This window comes from Terrapene carolina, unplaced genomic scaffold (genome assembly GCF_002925995.2).
Source record: "Terrapene carolina triunguis isolate 2854851 unplaced genomic scaffold, T_m_triunguis-2.0 Scaffold22, whole genome shotgun sequence".
Classification (NCBI taxonomy): domain Eukaryota; kingdom Metazoa; phylum Chordata; order Testudines; family Emydidae; genus Terrapene; species Terrapene triunguis.
In genome coordinates, this window is record NW_020664373.1 from 23356968 (window position 1) to 23380433 (window position 23466).

Sequence of the window (23466 nt, forward strand, 5' to 3'; positions counted from 1 at the left end):
TGCTCTAATAAATTTGTTAGTCTCTAAGGTGCCACAAGTACTTTTATTCAAAATTAAGTTATATAACTTTAAGAGCATTCAGTCCCAAACACAGTATAAGCACTGAACTTTGACGTGGATTTTGAGTTACAATATCTACCTCTTTTTCTTTCTTTTAAGTACAGTTTTTGAGCATTTGCTATAATCATCTTGCTGCTATTTTTTCACCCAGGGAATCTTCAGAGACATGAATATTCTGTTTTGTCCCATTTTCCCCTTTTGTACTCAGCCTTCCTCGTGGCAGCCCTCTCTTTAGCACAGATAGCTGAGACCCCCCCCCCCCCCGAGTTTATAAATAGTATATTTTTTAATGGCAAAGGGTGGTTGTTGGAAAGCAGTGTTAGGCTTGGTCTACACTTACCCCCCAAGTCGAAGTAAGGTACGCAAATTCAGCTACGTGAATAACGTAGCTGAATTCGACATACCTTACTTCGAACTTACCGCGGTTCAGACGCGGTCCACACGCGGCAGGCAGGCTCCCCGTCGACTCCGCGGTACTCCTCTCGTTGAGCTGGAGTACCGCAGTCGACGGCGAGCACTTCCTGGTTCGATTTATCGCGTCCAGACCAGACGCGATAAATCGAACCAGGAAGTTCGATTTCCAGCTGCCGAACTAGCTGCTAAGTATAGACCAGCCCCTAGATGTTCTCTTCTCCCTAGAGTATGGGCACATTGCCCCCCTAGAATTTCAAGTTCTGCACATTGTACAAGGGAGCACATTGCACTGCTACTAGACCACTTTTATGACCCCTTTGCTTGGTTTTGTTAACTATAACCTGATACTTCAGACAACAGTTTAGAATTATGTATCATGTCATGACAAGGAAACAGATTGACAGAGCAAGACGGGTACCCAGAAATCACCTACTACAGGACAGGCCCAACAAGGACAATAACAGAACACCACTGGCCATCACATACAGCCCCCAGCTAAAACCTCTCCAGCGCATTATCCACGATCTACAACCTATCCTGGAAAATGATCCCTCACTCTCACAGACCTTGGGAGGCAGGCCAGTCCTCGCTTACAGACAACCCCCCAACCTGAAGCAAATATTCACCAGCAACTACACACCACACCACAGAAACACCAACCCAGGAACCAATCCCTGTAGCAAACCTCGTTGCCTACTCTGTCCCCATATCTACTCTGGCGACACCATCAGAGGACCCAACCACATCAGCCACACCATCAAGGGCTCATTCACCTGCACATCCACTAATGTTATATATGCCATCATGTGCCAGCAATGCCCCTCTGCCATGTACATTGGCCAAACCGGACAGTCCCTCCTCAAAAGAATAAATGGACACAAATCGGACATCAGGAATGGTAACATACATAAGCCAGTAAGTGAACACTTCAATCTCCCTGGTCATTCTGTTACAGATTTAAAAGTCACTATCATTGAACAAAAAAACTTCAGAAACAGACTTCAAAGAGAAACAGCAGAACTAAAATTCATTTGCAAATTTAACACCATTAATCTGGGCTTGAATAGGGACTGGGAGTGGCTGGCTCATTACAGAAGCAGCTTTTCCTCTCCTGGAATTGACACCTCCTCATCTATTATTGGGAGTGGACTACATCCACCCTGATTGAATTGGCCCTGTCAACACTGGTTCTCCACTTGCGAAGTAACTCCCTGCTCTCCATGTGTCAGTATATAATGCCTGCATCTGTAACTTTCACTCTATGCATCTGCAGAAGTGAGGTTTTTACCCACGAAAGCTTATGCCCAAATAAATTTGTTAGTCTTTAAGGTGCCACCAGACTCCTTGTTCTTTTCATGGCATGACAGTGGCCAGTACTGTCTGTTTCTGGCCTTGCCTTAGACTTCCTGTGAAATCGTGAGCAAATCAATTAACCTAAATGTTCCTGTGTCTCTCCCCCTTTAAAAAAAGAATAATAATGCTTACCTGCCAACATGGCAGTTGTGAAGCTACGTGATTTTGTAAAGTACTTTGAGATAGTCTCAGATGAAAGACACTAATGTTAAATGTAAAATATTATTTTTATTTGAACAACAACTGAGAGATGGTGTTGTCCAGTTAAGGATGAGCAAAGTTTGAAGAAAACTAGTGTAGTAATTTAAAAATTATGAATATTTAAAGTCAGCAAATTTAGATATTCTCTATAGTTCTGTTAGATCAGTTCAAATCTGGTATGGTTAAGAATGTTGGGCTGTCTCAATCTTTGGACTACCTTAATTTGGGATCACTTCAGTCATTGGATCATCTCATATGAACAAATTTGGAAGAAACATCCTTGCAGGTTTTTACCTTAATAATGTCCTCTGCATCGCAGCTGTAGGAACTCATGTAGTTCCCCACATAGACAACTGATATGTAAGAGGACAATTTCCTCAGTGTCAACAGAATGTAGCACTCATACAGAATGTTTTGGTATATTTTGGACTAATCAGCCTTATTTGCTAATGCTGATAGTTTAGAGAAACAGATCTGGATAGTCATATTGTGGACAGAGAAGTTAAACATCATAGAAGTAGAGGCAGGCCTCTTTAAAATACTCCCAGTATTCTTCCTTTGAATGTCCTCTGCATATTTCCATGCATGGGGTGTCCTGACCGTTACAGCCTGAATGGTAAAATATACTAGCAGTGGCTGTTGGAACATCCATGTGCCTCCCTTGTCCACTCCACCCCACCAAACTCCAGACGTTGTAGATCTAGGGTTTAAAAGTAGTGTGGTGCTCCGCTGCCTCAGTTACTTCAATCAGGACCTGCTGGACAGTTAGATTGTTGCTATCTGAGACTTTTGGATCAGTATCAGATAGCTAGCTTGTATCGCTTACATAAGTACATAGGGTTACATAGCTTTATTTAGAGATAGTTAAAGGGATAACATGATGGATCAGAAGACTGAGAAGCCTGGATTCAAAAGATATGTCTCGCGTCCAGTGATATTCCCAGCATCAGATGCACATGCTAGATGCTTAGCATGTTTGAGGGAAGGGCATTCTCCCTCTAACTGTCCGATCTGCTCAGTGTTTGCCACAAGGGCAAAGACAGTGAGACAAAACAGGCTCCAGGCAATTTGATTTCAGGATGCACTGACAATGGTGGTCCATTCTCAGAGTCTGGCTTTCTCAATGCCTCCACCTGAAGACTCTTCATCCGGGAAGAAGTGAGATTCAGCTCCTATGTCAGGTGCAGGATGCGAGAGAGCTAAGGATCTGAAAAAGAAGAAAAGGTCAGGATCAGAAGCAAGCAGTTTCTCCTCCCTTCGTGTTCACATCTCAACTGCTAGAAGAGGGCCTCATCCTCCCTGATTGAACTAACCTCGTTATCCCCAGACTGATTCTGGCCTGCATACTTATACCTGTCTCTGGAAATTTCCATTACATGCATCTGACAAAGTGGGTATTCACCCATGAAAGCTTATGCTCCAATACATCTGTTAGTCTATAAGGTGCCACAGGACTCTTTGTTGCTTTTGACAGACTCTGTTTCCAGAGATGTCCCATTTCAGAAAAACATGGTTGCGGTAACAAGGAAAAATGTGCAGCCATCCTCAGTGTTGGCCTCATTACATAGAGCCAATCTGAGAGAGAAGGGCCTACAGGGACGAAATCTCATTATAGAGCCAGTCTCTGATTCTCAACATAGAGGTAGGAGCCATTCCTCTGTGGATTCAACAATATCAGATCTGGAGGTGCCTGTCCTGAGGATGAGATCTAAGCATCCAATTAAGAGAAATGATGAGAGTTCATTCACTAATATGGCTCCAAATAGTGTTACTGTTAAAGCAGTAGTTCATCAGGTGGATCCATCTATGGCTCTGTAGACAGCTGAGCCAGGTACTACATCTCAGAACATGTCAGGTGTGTTATTACAACCAGTCGGGCTGACTGCTTCTCCAAGTGTCAGCAAAGAACAGGAAAGGGTCAGGGGCTCTCTGCTGCTGCCTCTTCCAAAGACCCCTTTGGGTCCCAAAGAAGAACTTCTCTCCTTTCTCCTTTTCAAGAAGGTTATTGTCTCTAGTCCCATCTGAACTGCAAATGGTTTGGGACCAGAAGAGGGATGTGGATTACAGATTAGAACCAGGAAAAATGTATTATAATCAGTTCAAAGCAGCCCTGCTGGATCCGCAGGCACAACGATATTTCCAGCCAGATCCATTAGTGGGGTTTTTGCCTGAGTGGCATGTCACTCCTGGGGTAAGGAGGTCCCAGTGGCCATTTCTGGCACCTTATCAAGAAGGATCAATCTGTGGGGACAGACTTTCAGCAAGACAGTATCAGGAGGACATTCAATTGTCAGATCCAATGGATAGGGACCAGACAATGACGCTTACTCAGAACAAGCCACTTATGGAAATAAGTGAAATATTATCCAGCAAGGAAGAACTAGAGCTGGCAGAGTCCAATTCAGAATTAAGAGATGTGCTTTCTCTAGATGAAAACGAGGGGAACGTCTCAGTATCATCACCATCCGAAGAGGCATTAGCCTTTCATGAGTTACTATTTCAAATGTGGAAGGTGTTAGATATTCCTTCTGTTTTTGTGGAGAAATCATCACATCCTATCTTTGATATTTTCATGGCAGCAGCTAGTCAATAAGTCATTCTTCCCTTGTTAGAGGGATTGTTCAGCCAGCAAAGGCAGCCTCTATGTAAGAAGGAAGACAAATTATATAAATCTATAAGGACTTGCTGTGTTTCATACTCATCTGCCTCCTAAGTCATTGGTGGTCAAAGCAACACTTCACAGATCAAAAGGTGCCCAAACTCACTCTACTCCATCATCTAAGGAAGGGAAGAGGCTAGATGTGTTAGGAAGAAAAATATTTTCTTCAGCTACATTTTTAAATGGGCAAATCCAACTATGAAGCTGCCAAGGCTAGGTACCAATACCATCTCTGGAGCAAAATGTCCTTTCTCCTTAATGCACTTCCAGAGGAAATGGAAAATTTATCAAGTGCTATTTTGACTGAAGGATTGAATGTTGCTGCGCAAGTTGAGAATGACTTTTGACTCCTCAGATATTTCAGCAAATCACTTTGGTTGTTTCAGTAAGGAGACATGCATGGTTAAGATCAATGTGACCCCCTCATGAGACAAACATGAGGCTTGAGGACCTTCCATTTGAAGGAGAAAGTCTGTTTAGTATTCAGACTTATGAAGTACTAGAGAAGATGAAAAATGTAAGATCTACTGCTAGATTTTTAGGTTTCTTTAATACAGGGAAGAGGCCACATTCAGTTGCATTACACAAGTATCAGAGGTATTACCATCCTTCATCTTTTACTTCATTATGATTATCAGAGACGGGCATATCATTTCCAGTCTCAACATACACCTCTACCCCGATATAACGCTGTCCTCGGGAGCCAAAAAATCTTACCACGTTATAGGTGAAACCTCATTATATCGAACTTGCTTTGATCCACCGGAGTGCGCAGCCCCGCCCCCCCGGAGCGCTGCTTTACTGCGTTATATCCAAATTCGTGTTATATCAGGTCACGTTCTATCGGGGTAGAGGTGTAATTATAACCCATAAAGAAATTTAAAACACACAATAATAAATGGAAAGTTTTATCTTCTTTGTTCTCTACAGTTCCTCCAAGACATCAGATTTGACATGAGGACACAGAGTTTAAGCCAGTCCACTTAGACATTGTTTATCCACAGTTTGGGGACCGGTTAGAGGGTACACTTTTCAATCCTTCTAAAACATCAGTAATTCTAACCATGCATACATGTACCCTAGGATGGGGAGCCCATATGAACAATGAATTGTTGGTCAGAGATCACTGGTCATCAAAGGAAAGGAATATACACATCAATATTTTAGTACTGAGAGTAATCAGACTAGCTCTAAGGTCTTTTCTACCTCAGCTCAAAAACAAACCAGTTCAGGTAGTAACAGACAATAAGGCATGGTTATATTATCTAAACAAGCAAGGGAGGACTCACTCTGTGAAATTATGTAGGGAGGCCAAGAGTCTTTAGGAGTACTGGATAGAACACAATATTAATCCAGTAACAATTCACATAGCAGGCGAATAGAACACCCTTGCAGGTCATATGAGTAGGTCATCGGGTCAGATGCACTAATTGTCCTTGAAGGACAAAGTAGTGAATCACTTCTTCAGTTTATAGTGGAACCCAATAATAGACCTGCTTGCATCCAGCAACAACAGGAAATGTGAGAGATATTGTTCCAGGGCAGGTAGAGACAAAGAATCAATATCGGATGCTTTTCTAATACACTTGGGTCAGGGTTTAATATATGCTTTCCCCCCATTTTCACTCATTCAAAGAATGATAAGATAAGACAGGACAAAGTCAGGATGATTTTAATAGCACCGGCATGGCCCAGACACCAGTGGTATCTGGATTTGATACATATATCAGAAGGATTAGTGGAACCTTTACTGCTGACACTGGATTTGTTGACACAACAAACAGGGAAAGTCGACCATCCGAACCTTCAGTCCCTTCAATTGATTGCATGGGGAATAAACCTTTAGATGGGCTAGAATAAAGTCTTTCATTAGAAGTACAAAATGTACTGTCCAATTCTAGAAAATAATACACATGACAGTGTGCTATAGTCTTAAATGGAAAAGAAGTTCTTCGAGTGCTTGTTCATGTTGATTCCAATCAGGTTTGTGCGTGTGCACATGCACGATGGCTGGAAGATTTTTCCCTTAGCAGCATCCGTCGGGTTGGCTTGGGCGCCCCCTGGAGTCACGCCGTCATGGCGCTTAATATATAGTCTTGCCGACCCACAACCCCTTCAGTTTCTTCCTACCGCCAGTGATGGTGGCTGGAACTTCCCTTGGCTCTTGCTCAGCAAATTTTCTCTTCTATTCTGTGTATATAGTTAGATAGTTCCTAGTAGTACTCCAGTTAATAGTTTAGTATAGTAGTTGGGGGTCTCCCCCTTCCCCCCACTCTAGCCCCGGCGCCGTCACATGCCATGGTTCCCAGGCTTTAAGGACTGCATGGCTTGCGCCAAGCGCATGCCAAAGAGTGACCCGCACTCGTCGTGTTTTTGGGGCCTGGGGGAGACCCATCAGCAAGATCGTTGTAAAATCTGCCGCGAGTTCCGCCCGAGAATACTTAAAGAAAGGGAACAGCAGCTGAAGGTGATCCTCATGGAGGCAGCCTTATGCCCCCACTCCAACCCGGGCTCGAGAGACCTGACACCTACGATATCGTCCTCGACGCGGAGCGCCCCGGCGCCTTTGGCGCTGAGGAAGGACTCCTCCAGGGACACCCCTCATGGGGCCCATCTGATAGTAGGCACCACTCCCACTCTCCGGTGCCTCAATAGAAGAAAAAGCCGGATGACTGTTCTCCTCTGGCTAAGCCTCGAGACGTGCGACCCCAGGTGGGCCACTCCTCAGCATCTCCTTCCAGGGCCATGTCGACTCCTATCCAGGTGAGGCAGTCAAGTCCGGCCCCAGCTTGATCACCGGAGCCTACGCAGCAGCTCCAACTCCCGTCCACGCCGGAAGCATACCAGGCTGCCAGAGATCTCCTCCACCTCATGGCACCGCCCTCGCCTGCCAGGGAGGAACCCTCAGCGCCGACGGAGCCCCGTCCTCCAGTGCACTCTAAGGGAAAGCCGGCTATGATGTCGAGGCGCTCCCCTTCGCCTTGTCCATCGGCGCCTACACGCTCCGACAGACAGCCTTCCCGCTCCCCGAGCTCTTGACGTTTGAGGCACCAAGAATCGGCTCCTCCGTGGTCTTCAGTGTCTGAGACCTCGGAGTCAGAGCCCGACTCCTATCGCTTGAGTAGGAGCAGAAGCTGTAGAGCGAGGTCAGGCAGAGACAGAAGGGAGCATCAGGCGTGGCCGCCTCAGTGGCCGTTCAGGACTCCCTGGGCTTATCACCAGGGCCAGGGAGGAACTCAGGGCCCACGCTGAGTGACATCTTCAGTGGCCTCCGCCACTTTCGTGCCACCTTCCGCCGTGCATCCGCCCCGGCACTTATGGTCCCGACGCATTTGCCTCCGGCCCCATCATTGACTCCGGCACTGTGCTCGGCTCCGACTTCGGCACCCGTCTCCCATGCCTGCACCGTGGTTGACGTTGACCTCGATGCAGGCACCTACGGCCCTGGTGCCAATGTCGGCACCGGGCCCCCTGACCCCGGCGGTTCCTGTGAGTGTGCCAACGCAGCTCCCTCCGGTCAGACTGATGCTGACGCCGACATTTGCTACATCGGCACCACCTCCTCCAATGCTGCCCCGGGAGTCACGTGACCCCTCCGGGGCACATGGTAGGGAACTTCCACTACCAGCACACACTTCCTCCTCGTCGTTGCCGGACGAAGCATTGGCAGGGACGTCCATAGCTCCAGCGTTAGAGGACAGAGTTCTACAGCAGTTGCTCCGCAGGGCTGCCCAAGGTCTGGGCATCAAGGCCAAGGAGGTGGTAAAGGACATGGATCCCATGGTGGACATCCTAGCACCCTCAGGGCCTTCACAGATAGCGTTACCCCTCATAAAGATGGTGGTGGACACCACTAAGGCCCTGTGGCAGATGCCGGCATCCCTGCCACCCACTGCCAAACGTAATAAGCGACAGTATTTCATCCCCTCCAGAGGCTTTGAGCATCTCTACTCTCATCCGCCTCCGGACTCGCTAGTGGTCGATGCGGCTAACCAGCGGGAGAGACAAGGTTTCCAAGGTCCTTCCCCAAAGAATAGGGATGCTAAATGCCTGGACCTCGTGGGTAGAAAGGTCTACTCCACTGGTGGTTTGCAAGTAGGGTGACCAGATCACCCAGGTCAAATATCGGGACACGGGGGGGGAGGGGCAGAGGGGGGAAAAAACGGCGGCAGAGCAAAAAAACCAAAACAACCCCCACCCCATTCCTCCTCCCTCCGCAAGCGCTGGAGGGAGGCCTGGGAGACGCAGGGGGAGCGTGGGGCCGGGGTGAGTGAGTCCGGCCTGGCCCCGAGCGCAGGCAGGACTCGGGTGGTACCTGGAGGGAGAGTAGGGGGGCGGCCCACGGGGCCAGGCGGCGGCTGTTCTCCCCACCTGGGCAGCGGGACTCGGGAGCAGCCACTGCTGCAGCTCCCACTGCCATGGGGGGAGGAAGCGGCCAAGCACGTGGCGCTTGGCGGCTGCGGCTCTGGCGCCCGCGAACCCCCCGAGTCTGGGCCTGCTGCGGCGACCCAGCGCGCACGCTGCGCGTGCCCAGCCCCTGGCCAGTCGCGTCTGGGCTGCCTGCCCAGCTGGTGCAATCCCGCGGGCGGCCCCGGAGTGGGGGCAGCAGGCCCCAGCCCTCCCATCCTGCTCGGGTCCCACTGAGGAATGAACGGGGCTGCCGATGCCGCCGCCCGTGGAATTGCACCAGCTGGGCAGCCAGCCCAGACACGGCTGGCCAGGGGCTGGGCACAGCGTGTGCGCTGGGTCCCTGCAGCAGGCCTGGGCTCGGGGGGTTCGGGTCCGGGCGCCAGAGCCGCAGCCATCGAGCGCCACGTGCTTGGCCGCTTCCTCCCGCAGCGGCAGTGGGAGCTGCAGCAGCGGCTGCTCCCGACTCCCGCTGCCCAGGTGGGGAGAACAGCCGCCGCCTGGCCCCGCGGGCCGCCCCCCTACTCTCCTTCCAGGTACCGCGCGAGTCCTGCCTGCGCTTGGGGCGAGGCCGGACTCACACTCACCCCGGCCCCGCGCTCCCCTGCGTCTTCCGGGCCTCCCTCCAGCGCTTGCGGAGGGAGAAGGAATGGGGTGCTTGGGGAAGAGGCAGGGATTTGGGGAGGGAGCCAATGGGGCAGTGAGGGGGCGGGGATTTGGGGAGGGATCCAATTGGGGAAGGTGGGGGCGGAGTCGGGGCGGGGGGGGGGGGGGCAGCCCTTCCGGACTCCGGAGCCTTTGCTTGTTTGTCCAGTGTCCCGACCTAACATTGGTCGGGACGCGGGACAAACAAGCAAATATCGGGACAGTCCTGATAAAATCGGGACGTCTGGTCACCCTATTTGCAACTCCGTATCGCTAACCAGCAGGCCATTGTGAATAGGTACTCTTATAACACCTGTGCTTCAATGGCGAAGTTCACGGAGCTCGTCCCTTCGGACTCTCGGTCAGAGTTCACCGCCTTGGTGGAAGAAGGGAAATTGGTCTCCCACTCTTCATTGCAGGCAGCTTTAGATGCTGCAGATGCTGCAACAAGAGTCATGGCGACAGGGGTGGCTATGCGGTGGGGGGCCTGGTTGCAAGTCTCAGGGTTACCCTACGAAGTCCAACAAACAATTCAGGACCTCCCGTTTGAGGGTGAGACTCCGTTTTCAGAGAAAATGGACAAACGGCTTCACATCCTAAAAGATTCCCGAGCCACCCTCAGATCCTTGGGCTTGCATACCCCCGCCACACAGGAGACACTTCCGCCCACAACCTCCTCAAATGTTCCAGCAGCAGAACCGCCAGGACAATTCTAGGAGGAGGAACCGGAGCAGTAGGAGAAGGCAACATACCTCCGCTAATTAGGCCAGCCCAAACTGCCCTCTGGCCCTAAACCAGCCTTTTGAAGGTGTGGTCAAGGATAGCGCACCAGACCAGAGACTAGATCTACCCTGCCTTACCTTTTCCTCCCGACTATCCTCTTTCTACCATGCATGGTTCCGTATAACTTCAGACCGCTGGGTGCTTTGCATGGTAGAGAGGGGATACTACATCCAATTCTGTGCCCTTCCACCCCCCTTCCCCATCCCTCTTCAGGGACCCTTCTCACGAGCAACTTCTCATTCAGGAGGTGCAATCACTCCTAGCACTGGGGACGGTGGAGGAGGTTCCACTGGAGCACAGAGGCAAGGGTTTTTATTCCCATCATTTCCTAATACCAAGGCCAAAGGCGGCCTCAGGCCTATCCTGGAACCTGCGCGACCTCAATAAGTTCATGAGGAAACTCCGGTTCCGCATGGTCTCCCTGACCTCCATTATCCTTTCACTGGATCCAGCAGAATGGTATGCTGCCCTCAACTTGAAGGACGCATATTTTCACATAGCAATCGTGCACAACCACAGAAAATTCCTCAGGTTTGTGGTCAGTGGTTCCCATTACCAATTTACTGTCCTCCCTTTCGGCCAGTCAGCAGCACTTCGAGTATTCCCCAAGTGCATGGCAGTCATCGCCACCTTTCTGCGGAGACATCAGGTACAGGTGTTCCCATACCTCGATGACTGGCTGATCAAAGGCCGATCCAAGGCTCAGGTGGAAGCTCAGGTGGCATTCATCAGAGCCACCTTCGAGAATCTGGGCCTACTACTGAACGAGGCGAAATCGACTCTGTCCCCAGTCCAGAGGATAGAGTTCATAGGGGCGGTTCTGGACTCAACCCAAACCAGAGCATTTCTTCCGCAGGTGAGATTCCAGGCTGTCGATGCCATGATCCAGGGACTCAGGCAGTTCCCCACCACCACCGCGAGAAATTGTGTCAGACTTCTTGGCCACATGGCAGCCTGTACGTACTTGGTTTGGCACGCCAGACTCAGGCTTCGGCCACTTCAGTTGTGGCTTGTGTCAGTATACAGACCTTCCAGGGACAGCTTGGACAGGATCGTGACCCTGCCTCGCCCTATCCTCGACTTGCTCCTGTGGTGGACGGACGCTCAGCAGGTGTGCTCAGGAGTCTCCTTCGTTGCCCCACAACCGTCCCTAGCGTTAGTGATGGACGCGTCAGATTTGGGGTAGGGAGCTCATCTGGGTGACCACAGGACTCAGGGCCTCTGGTCACAGACAGGTCTCCGTCTTCATATCAATGTCAGGGAGTCAGGGCGGTACGCCTAGCGTGTCAGTCATTCCGCCTGTATCTAACAGGTCAATGTGTATCGGTCATGACAGACAATATGACTGCGATGTTCTGTATCAACAAAAAGGGGGTGCACGCTCCTCTCCCCTGAGCCAGGAAGCCCTCAGGTTATGGGACTTTTGTATATAGCACTCAGTCGATCTACAGGCGTCGTACCTTCCAGGGTCCAGAACGAGCTGGCGGACCGCCTCAGCAGGTCTTTTCACAGCCACGAGTGGTCCTTTCACCAGGACGTCGCATCTTCGTTCTTCCAGAGGTGGGGCTGTTCCCTGATCGACCTCTTTGCCACGCGACGCAACAGGAAGTGTCAGCAGTTCTGCTCCTTCCAGAATCACAGTCTGGGCTCCACAGCGGACGCGTTCCTCCTCCATTGGGGGGACCGCTTCTATACGCCTTCCCACCCATACCGCTCATCCACAAGGTCCTGCTCAAGATCCGCAGAGACTGGGCTCGGGTCATTCTCATAGCACCAGCCTGGCCCCGCCAGCATTGGTACACGTCTCTCCTAGACATGTCAGTGGGAGCCCCGATTACCCTGCCACTCTTCCCGGACCTTCTCATGCAGGATCACAGGCGGCTCCAGCAACCAGACCTGCAGTCGCTGCACCTCACAGCCTAGAGGCTCCATGGTTGAATCTGTTTGAGCTTTCCTGTTTAGAACAAGTCAGACAGGTTCTCTTGGGCAGTAGGAAACCCTGCATTAGGGCCACATACCTGGCCAAGTGGAAGAGATTTTCAATCTGGTCAGCTCAGCGTGACTTTTCCCCGGCACTAGCCTCAGTGCCTCAGATTTTGGATTATCTTTTCCACCTAAAGCAGGAAGGTCTCTCCTTGTCTTCTATAAGAGTACACCTGGCTTTCATCTCGACTTTCCATCTGGGGGTACAGGGCCACTCGGTTTTCCCTAACCCCCTGGTCAGTCGCTTCCTGAAGGGCCTCAACAGGTTGTACCTGCATGGCTGTCAACCGGTTCCTGCTTGGGACCTTAATTTGGTCCTCTCTAGGCTCATGGGGCATCCCTTTGAGCTTCTAGCAACATGCTCCCTGCTCTACCTCTCCTGGTGGCGAAAACTTCAGCCCGAAGGGGCAGCTCAGGGCTCTAACGTCCGAGCCGCCCTACACCGTGTTTTTTAAGGACAAGGTTCAGCTAAGGCCCCATTTGGCCTTCCTCTCAAAGGTGGTATCGCAGTTCCACATCAACCAGGACATTTTCCTCCCGGTTTTCTACCCCAAGCCTCATGCGAGTAGCAGGGAGCATAGGCTCCACACTCTCGACGTCTTTAGAGCGCTGGCCTTTTACATTGAGAGAACGAAACCGTTCAGGAAGTCGATACAGCTCTTTGTCACATTAGTGGACAGGATGAAGGGCCAGCCTGTTTCGACACAGCACATTTCATCATGGATTGTGGCCTGCATTACCGAGTGCTACAATCTAGCAGGAATCCCAGCGCCCCTGATAACGGCACACTCTACAAGAGCGCAAGCTTCATCAACAGCTTTCCTGGCTCAAGTCCCCACCCAGGAAATCTGCAGGGCAGCGACATGGTCATCGATACACACTTTCACCGCACATTATGCAATTACTAGGTCAGGCAGAGATGATGCGACCTTTGGTAGAGCAGTACTCCAGTCAGTGGACAGCTTTGACCCCCCCTCCTAAATTTGCTTGGGAGTCACCTGATTGGAATTGACATGAACAAGCACTCGAAGAAGAAAAAACGGTTATTCACCTTCTTGTAACTGTTCTTCGAAATGTGTTGTTCATATCCATTCCAATACCCACCCTCCTACTTCTCTGTCGGAGTAGCCGGCAAGAAGGAACTGAAGAGGTGGCGGGTTGGCCGGGCTATATATTAGGCGCCATGAGGGCGTGACTCCAGAGGGTGCCCAGGCCGAACTGACGGATGCTGTTAAGGGAAAAATCTTTCAGCCATCGTGCATGTGCACATACCTGATTGGAATGGACATGAACAACACATCTCGAAAAACAACAGTTACGAGAAGGTGAGTAACCGTGGTTTTTTTGTGTGTGTGGTTTTTTTATTTGTGGATTCCCTTCAATAATGTGGATCCTTATACGGCACCAATTAATTATATATTAGAGTATTTATTGTATCTTAAGAAGACATCTTTTTCATTATCTTCAGTTAAGGTTCATCTCTCAGCCATATCAGCATATCATGTACCTGCAGAAGGAAAATCAATTTTTACTAATGGAACAATTAAGAGGTTTTTAAGGGGCCTTAATTTGTATCCTCCAATAAGAATTCCTATGCCCTCCTGTGATCTGAATGTAGTACTAACACAAATAATAAGACCTCCCTTTTAACAGCACTGGGGAGCAGTTCTTTATTTCATCTATCTGTAAAAACATTGTTTTTGGTAGCAATCACTTCCATCACACAAAAATGAATTGCCTCCATTAATGGCTGATCCATCATTGACTATGTTTCATAAGGATAAAGAGGTTTTTTGCACTCATCCCAAGTTGTTACCAAAAGTAGTCTCTGATTTTCCCATAAATCAATCTGTAATTTTACTGTTTTTTCTCCAAACCCCATACTCACGATGGGGAAGCTAAATTATAACCATTAGCTCTGAGGAGAACATTTATCTTTTTATTTAGACATACCAAGACTAACCAATTTAGACAGTCTTCAAGGCTATTTGATATTTATGAAGCTCATAAATCCATTCCTTGAGGCATCAGAACTTATGCAGCTAGATCCAAGTCAGCTTGCATGGCTTTCTCTAGTCAAATTCCTCTTAGAGAGATATGTAGAGCAGCAACCTGGAGGTCTGTTCACACTTTTACTAAACATTATTCTTTAGACTTGGCATCTAGATCAGATGCATAGATTGGCAGGGCAGTCCTGCATTCCTTGTTTAACTAGAACTCCAGGTCCCACCATCCTGGGTCAGAGATTGCCTATTAATCTACCCCGTGTGTGGGGATATGTAGAGGACACCTGAAGGAAGAAATTTGTTTCTTACCTGTAACTGAGGTTCTTTGAGCTGGATTCTGCATATTCCCACTCCCTATCCATCTTTCCCCACTACCATGGAGTCCTACCTACCAAAGGGCCTGGATCATGGGGGAAGGAATCAAGGCAGTGGAGCATCATGCTTCTTTTAAACCCTTGTGCTAGAACATCCGGACTTCACTGGGGGCGGGGAGGTGATGGCAAGGAAGGTGTGTGGACGTTCCTTCGACTACTGCTAGTAGAATTTTACCATTCAGGCTGCACTGGTTGGAACATCCCATGAGTGGGAATATGCAGAGTCCATCTCAAAGAACCTCAGTTACAGGTCAGTAACTGTCATTTTTCAGGTTTTGATTTTTACAGTCAGATCATAAGAAAAGAATCCATTAGTACTGGATCATTCCTTTTACATATTAGTAACCAAATCTATTCATGCCAACTTCTTCCATTAAAAATCTCCATTTATTGCCGTATAAATAAGGGAAAGCTTGACGCCTTTGGCTAAAATAAGCTCCTGTCTAAAACTCTAGCCAAAATTTTAACCCAAACTTTGAGGTTTGAAAAAATTTTGCTAACTTTTTTGGGTTGCATTTCTATGTGCCTTCACCTTACTTAATTTCAGTCTGGGCCAGAAGCAGCACTACTGAAATACCACAAAAAGATTATTTCCTGTATGATTGACTCAATATAAAGAATAGGCAATCTCACAGTAACAGACTTTTTTGATGTCCAGACCAATTAAATTCAGATATTGCCAAACTTTTGGTTGTTTAATGAAGCTTAACTGAAACTCCCAGGATGTAATTCTCCTGACACCCTGATGTAAATTTGAAGTAATTCCCCTGAACTCAGTGCAAAACTGATGCAAGTGAGAAATATGGAGGTGCCTAGTAGCAACTATATTGGGTATTAAAATGAGCTTAAAATGGGGCATAGATTTCTATTTTTCTCCACAAGAAGTTGACCTTTATGCCCTTTGAATTTTCTGTGTAGATTTGTTTGGTTTCTCTTTATAAATTTGTAATATGAAGTCTTACAATTTGTGCTCTGTCAAATTTTTCCTTGGCAGACCTAAATTTTCAATGTTCAATAATATATCTTTAAAATGATGGTATATCCACCCAAAGTTTGGCAGAGAGGTAGACTCTGAGGACATCTGGTGCAAAGGGGTTTTTGCTTGTTTGTTTTTTAAATTGGATTTGGGATAATTTTTAGGAGAATAACTGAAAGTGTAGATGCTGTGCATGCAAGCCTTATTGGTTGCACAAAAAACTTTTTCCATCTGACGCTTTTCTGTCAGAATGTATGCTACAGTAAAGAAGAGTTCACGTGCAGCTGCTGACAGAGAAAATATTCTCAGTTATCAGCTGCACATCTACCCTCAAGGAGACTCAAAGAACTTGGCTTGTTTGGCCTAACCAAAAGAAGGCTGAGGGGAGATATGATTGCTCTCTATAAATATATCAGAGGGATAAATACCAGGGAAAGAGAGGAATTATTTAAGCTCAGTACCAATGTGGACACAAGAACAAATGGATATAAACTGGCCATCAGGAAGTTTAGACTTGAAATTAGATGAAGGTTTCTAACCATCAGAGGAGTGAAGTTCTGGAATAGCCTTCCAAGGGGAGCAGTGGAGGCAAAAGACCTATCTGACTTCAAGACTAAGCTTGATAAGTTTATGGAAGGGATGGTATGATGGATGGCCTAATTCTGGCAATTAATTGATCTTTGACTATTAGCGGTAAATATGATTGGCAGATTGGCAGAGGCCCTGGGGGGTTTTCACCTTCCTCTGCAGCGTGGGGCACGGGTCACTTGCTGGAGGATTCTCTGCACCTTGAAGTCTTTAAATCACAAGTTGAGGACTTCAATAGCTCAGACGTAGGTCAGGGGTTTGTTACAGGAGTGGGTGGGTGAAATTCTGTGGCCTGCATTGTGCAGGATGTCAGACTAGAAGATCATAATGGTCCCTTCTGACCTTAAAGTCTCTGAGTCTTCTGACTTACTCGCTTATTTAGGTATATACATAAACTAGGAAGCTAACACACAAACTTCTTTGTGAAGTAGTTTTTGTACTACAATTTTAGCACAAACACACTACACCCCACAAGTTTGTCTGCCCCCTAGTGGGGCCAGCCTTCCATTGGACCCTTTTAACCTTCCTTTTACAAACAGCCCTTTGCCAAAAACTGTCTCCTATCACAACCAATTACTACATCAAACATTTACGACTGCTAGTGCAGAGAAAAAAAATATCGGATAAGGGCTGTGTTCAGAAAAGGGAGGTAGAGTTAAAGGTGTAGACTATGGTGTACTGTAGTTATGGTTATGGTATGTTGTGTGCTTGTGGGTGGAGGAGTAGCGAGAATGTACTGCTAGGTGGCTTAACTTTTAATTCCCTTGCTTTTCTGGATATGTGTCACACATGCAGTGTATGTAGCAATTCTAACTGCTTCATAATAAAGTTTTGTGTTTTCATAGAAGCAGTCTTTAGATTTCTTGAGGCTCTTTTCCACTAGTTTCTCTTATGAAGATCTCCAGAAGCCACTTGTTATCTCTGTAGCTTTTATGTGAATGAAATGAAAGAGTATCTTCGGCACATATTACTATCTGAAGTGAGCAAAATTTAGTCCTTTTTAAAGCCATCCTGTTTAATGATTATTTTAGTTATAGATCCTATTGCTATTTATCATTTTCTCTGCAATAGAAAGCCAATCCATTTTAATTTATATATAGCTTTGTTTTTCAAATGAGATTAATTTCCTGGTATAGTACCATATTATAGCACCCGAAATAAAATCAATGTTAGAAGAGATCTCCTATAATATTAAATAAATAAAATCACATCTCTGTTTCAAGAGCAGGCACTCAGACTAAATGATTCTACTCTGTTGTTTTGTTTCATTGTTGTGGTAGTGATTTTGTTGTTGTCTGATAACAATATGCCTACTCATGTTCTTATTAACCAGAGGATTCTAGTCCACTTTCATCTGTAAATAATATTCTTTCCCAAGAATGGTAGATCTTATATTTATTCATACTATAGATATATGAATTTAAGTTTTTAATTTTATATAAGGTAGTCTGTCTTATTTTGAGAAGTCCAACTATTACCTGACCTTTTAATTTCGATCAATAGGTTTTTTCAGCCATGCTAATATGGTTGTTAGGTGTTCTACAAAGCCCTTTGAGGCACACAAACTGTGTAGAAGCTAACCTGCCTCTAGAAATTCATGAGGGGTCTCAAACACCCTAAGAATGCCCTGTGCACTGAGCATGCTCAGCACGTCACTATGCCTACTAAGAGAAATGAGCTACTCAGACTTGTGCAGGACCCAGCGTGGCAGATGAGCCACACAGAGAAATCCTGCATCCCTGTCTTTTCCTCCAGTGAGACATATGGAAACAAAGATTGGTGTGTGGGAGGTGGCTTTCCTCCAGGCTTCCCTTTCTATGTAATAGTGCTCCAGCAGGGAAAAAGTTTTTCTCAGATATCTCTCTTCCCCTAGTGGCACTGGTGCAAAGAAGGTTTCTCTGGGCTTACATTAAATGGAGAAGACCTATTAATAAAGTATTTTTCCATGGTGTTCCCCTGTCACCAGTAGTAGTAGTATAATAGTACATAGAGGCTTCAGTCAGGGACCAGGGCCCTATTGTGCTGGACACCTTACAAACACTCACAGAAAGACCATCTCTGCCCTGAAGAGGATACAACAGATATGAAAAGCACAGGATAAATTAAACCAGCCCCTGATGCATACTGTGCACTAGCAACCTGGTAATTCTCCTCTGACATGCATTGTGCCATGTCGTGGTGTATCTAACCTAGATTGTAAAATGGGACCAAATCCCATTCTCTATATAAAACCCCATACGTACCTATGCCACTATAATGTACACTTCAGTAATAATGACTCCTAACTGTTTGCTTAACCCTAGCTAGCATCCTTTCTTCTCTGTAGCATTCAACACATTTTCTTTCTTGGATTATACTTTGTATAATCCAATGGGACTTGAAGTCTCTCCACTGGTTTTAGTCTAGTTCCTCTGGTCTAATCCAGATTTTGCGGGGACTTCCCCTGTCAAAATTACACCATGCACAAAATTTTTGAAAGAAAAATTGTACAAACAATAATAAGCGTACAATGTTGTAGCTGGTTGGCTATAATATACTGTTATTACAATACCATTCCATCAACCTCATTGTCTTTCTCCAGGTTCCTCCTCAGAACTCAGTACTTCAATTTAGCCTTACACCACTAATTATCCACCCCTTTTCTCATGCCTCAGTTTATGCTAATTTAGATCACATTACAATATACCCACACACCACCACAGAACCATCATGGTGTGTAGTAAGCATAACTGTTCAATCAGGTTGCTTTTCTGTTGCATCCCTCCTCCTATTTGGTCTATACTTCATCTGCTTAGGCCCAAGTAGACATGTCTGCATATGGAGGTGCAGAATCAGGAATTTAGATTGTAATTTCCATCCTTAGGGTCATGGATATCAGTTTAACTGAGTCAAAGGGAGTCTCAGTTGGGAAGGGGTAATTTACATGCCAGGGAAGAAAGGAGTTAATCAGGAAAAGCAATTAACAAGAGGGTTTAGGAAGATATAGATTAAAGTTGTAGAGTCTGGTATGCTTGGGTAAGCATCCACTTATTCTGTAAGGCACTGGGGCGGGGCATAGGCGGTGTGTTCTACCAGTCACAGCTGGGCTGAAGTCTGTCCACTGGGGATGGTAGTTGCCGGCAGGAGTTGGAGGAGTCGCAAGAGCCAGGTTCCGTAAGCAAGGATCAGGGTCCGAGTTAGCCCGGGATCAGAGACCAGAGATAGAATCAGGAGGCAAGAGCCAGGATCAGAGTCAGGCTGGAGTCGGAGGCTGGAGATTGGAGACAGTATCATATTAGAATCAGGAGGCAGGAATCGGGGTCAGATTCAGGCTGGCATCAGAGACAGAGATCAGGAGATCAAGAAAAGTCTGGCATTACAGAAGGCCTATGTGTGGGGTTGCCCAGACAACTTCCTTGGGAAGGCCCGAGGGTTAAATAGGGTGCTTGGCCAATCAGAGGGCCACTGTCTTTCACTCTGGGTCTCTTAGGCAGCACTTCCTGTGGCAACTACTCTCCATAGTACTCCCTTGCTGTGTCTCTGCATGGCCTCATGGTGGCACTGTGGGGAATACCACCTGTCTCAGGCTCTGCAGACTGAAGTTATAGCCTTCATGTCTACATCTTATGCCCTCCTGTTATTTGTTTTCCCTTCTGCAACCCTCCCTTTTGGCCTCTAGGCCCTGGCTTTCTCACTGAGTAACTTAAATCTTGCTGCATCTTAAAGGGTTATAGAAAAAAATATTGTACTATATTTTTGGGAAATAATATATGACCATGTAATTAATAATAGTACCAAGGTTTTATATAGCACTTTTCATCAGTCAATCACAAAGTGCTTTGCAAAGGAGGTCAGTATCATCATCCCTCTTTTACAGAGAGGGAAACTGAGGCACAGAGATAAACTGATTTGTGCAAGGGCAACCAGCAGTTGAGTTGGAAATAGAATCAGGGTCTCTTGAGTCCCAGTCAAGTGCTCTGTCCACCAGACAACACTGCATAATACATACAAAAGGACAAGTTGTGCATACAAGTCATCATTAGTTTGTGACTTAACTGGTTTTTAAATGATTAATTATTCAACTTCAGTGGTCTGATAAGGTAGATTTTTTTAAATGGACTGTCCTAATTTGTTTTTAAAACTGTTTGACACCATCACTAACAACTCTTTCCAGGCCAGGATCTACCTTTTTACCACCAGCCATTTTGTTGTTTGTTCTTTTCAGAAATGGTTCCAAGATTATTTTTTTTTAATAATGGAAGAAGATGTTTTTCACTCTCCTCTCATTCAAAAATGGCTGAAGCATTTTTACTCAAATTGTCCAGATAATTTTATTTTGGGGCAGAGTCTAGTCCTGGAAAATTTCAACCTAATATGTGAAAGTTTCAGAATGCTTTTAGTGACTGAAAACGGGATTATATTCTAGTGTGATTTTTGCAGTTTCTAGTTTTGGAAATGTAATGCTAATGCTTGCCAGTTAATTCTTGAAATCAGAAGACCCAGGGCTGTGGATCTCTGTAATACCTTAGAGAACTGTAATTGCAAAACATTCCCTTTTATTAATCCTGTTGTGTAACAATCTATTTTCATGTTACTGAGTCCATCGCACATTCTGGTCTATACACCAACGTTTAGTTTTCAACAATATTTTATTTTAATATAATAGAAATGGCAAAATAACACTTATAAAAATAAAATATTTTGTCTAAAATATAGGATTAGAATTAATGTATCCAGAACAATAAACTTTTATTGTTACTTTTAAAAACATAATTTAAAAAAAACTTGTCAAAAAAAACCAAACCCAGGGCATGTCAAGTTTCAACCCTTTGTCAATTACATCTGGGCCCAACCCTCCATTCCTCACTCAAATCAAGCTCCCACTGACATCATTTGGAGATTTGGATGTGCAAGGAATACAGGACCGCAAGCCCTATTTGGTTATAAACTTCCAAAAATTGGGGTCTGCCATGGACACTGTGACAAGATCATTAACTATAGTGCACAAAAACTGATAGTCTAGTAATTCTTGTTCACTGCCTGTTACTAATCTTTCAGGCTTGACAGCCATTTTGGCACAGGGGTTTGTCAGTGCCAGCTGTTGTAATGTAATGTTTTGATCTTTGTTAGTTTTAAATAGTATTACATTTTATTAAATGATGCCAACTTGCACGATATTGATCAGTTTTGTTCTGTATTATCACGCAGTAAAATGCATTAAAACTGTCTGTTTAGATATGAACAGATATTTTATTTCATTTTAAAAAATGATGTAGCAATTGTGAAATCAGTGATTTTGCCCACCTGATTTATATGGGCAAAAGCACTGATACTGTGACACGTGCTCTGTTTGCCTTGAGCTTCAGAACACTTGTATTATCACAATGTAGCTGGGCACCTGGCTTTTCCCTATGCAATTGTGAATCACACTAGTGTAGTTCAGAAGCAGATAAACCGTAGCAACCTCATTTACTGTGTGAGTGTATGTGAGAGGAGAGGCACGTATAAACATACTATATATTCCCCTTAAAGTCAGTTTGTTTCTTTTGATTTCAATGTACTAACATTTTTAGTATCACATTGATGTGAAAAAAATAAACTAAACTAAAGAGTAGCAATGTGATCAGAAATAAAAATCATATACCTTCCACTGGTATTTTATGAAATCAAACTTAGCTTCCTTTTTAGCAGTCAGTAATACCACATTGTTAGTATTTGGGGAATAAACGTGCTGTGACTGCCACTAAATACTGTTTACTGCAGTACATTTTATCAGTCGTACCAGACCGTGCATGCTGAGTGGAGAATGTGTACAGTGGAACACATTAATCAAATAAACATCAACAGTGTCGATAAAAAGCACAAAAAAGGAACTAACTCAAAAAAAGTATTGATTTTTCCCTCTCTCTTTTGCTTTCTTTGTGTGTTTGCACAGCTGATGGTGGCTCCTCATTCCACTACTGAAGTACCTGTTCAGTTCTGTCCTTCTGCCCTGGGAAGAGCCAATCACATGGCATCAGTCACCTTCACATGCCCACAGGTATGATGCTGTATTTAGTGTCCAAAGCACTATGAAATCAGATAATACAATATTTTCAAATATAGTTATAAATAAAAATTTCAGTCCAAAGGACAATTTAAAATCAGATTTTTGGATCCTTAATCATACAGCCAGTGCAAAAATAATCGACTTAGATGCACATGATGAATAATTTGTTTTAGCCTTAGCTTTGCTCAGCTTTCAACATATCTACAATTTTAGATAGAATTAATGCTGTTGGTTGATGTGCAGAGAACTAGAATATGCATTAGTATTTCTAATTTGCTTAGTAATTACCAGGTTATCCCAAATTATTCATTACTGAAATAGTCTTCCTGCTCTGAAATTAACTTAATAGTTCCTTTTGTAAAGTATTATCACAAATAAGCCCCACATATTAATGTTTATCTTCATTTAAAATACTCATGTTCTTGAAAGAATTGTCATCCTTTGATTTAACTTGAAACTAATCTTCTTTATATTTGATGTGTTAAAAATTTTAGCATTTTTCCTTTGTGTTTCCTGAATCTTTAAAGAGAAGCAACTAAATGGAGAAGCATGAGTCATCTCCTTGACCTACTAGCTTACTAAAAATTGCAGCTGGAGACAAAGAGCAGAACTGATATTATGACACAAGTGCCATAATGTCAGCACATGAGTTGTGCTTGAGTGAAATGTTTGCTTTCCAAATGTATGTAATTTCCTCTCTTTGTTCTTGTTGGGCTGTCAAATATCCTAATGGGCTGTTGACTTGAAAATTACCTCAGTTGAATGCTAGGGAAATGTCTCTAGCATGATTCTCAGTAATACTGCAAAAGCAGAACTTGTCTCTTCTACAAGAAAAAAGGAGTAAGAAAGTGATATAGCCCATTTTTTTTCTGATATCAGAATGCCTAGCAGACAGATTACCTGTAGGTGGTGGTTGCAAAGTATGCATTTTAGAGTCCCCCTCCTCTTTAATATTTATTAAGAATAAAAGCAAGGAGCCAGCATTTCTG

The 23466-nt window shown here is 45.5% G+C and overlaps 1 protein-coding gene across 1 annotated transcript in view; it reads right to left on the bottom strand.

The window, feature by feature from the left end:
- LOC112104196 (cilia- and flagella-associated protein 47) overlaps positions 1-23466 on the bottom strand; it is a 698279-nt gene that overhangs the window by 183157 nt on the left and 491656 nt on the right. Inside the window, exon 53 of the mRNA XM_029910741.1 lies at positions 12361-12476. Coding sequence (XP_029766601.1) covers positions 12361-12476 — 116 coding nt within the window. The remainder of the gene's footprint in view (positions 1-12360; positions 12477-23466) is intronic.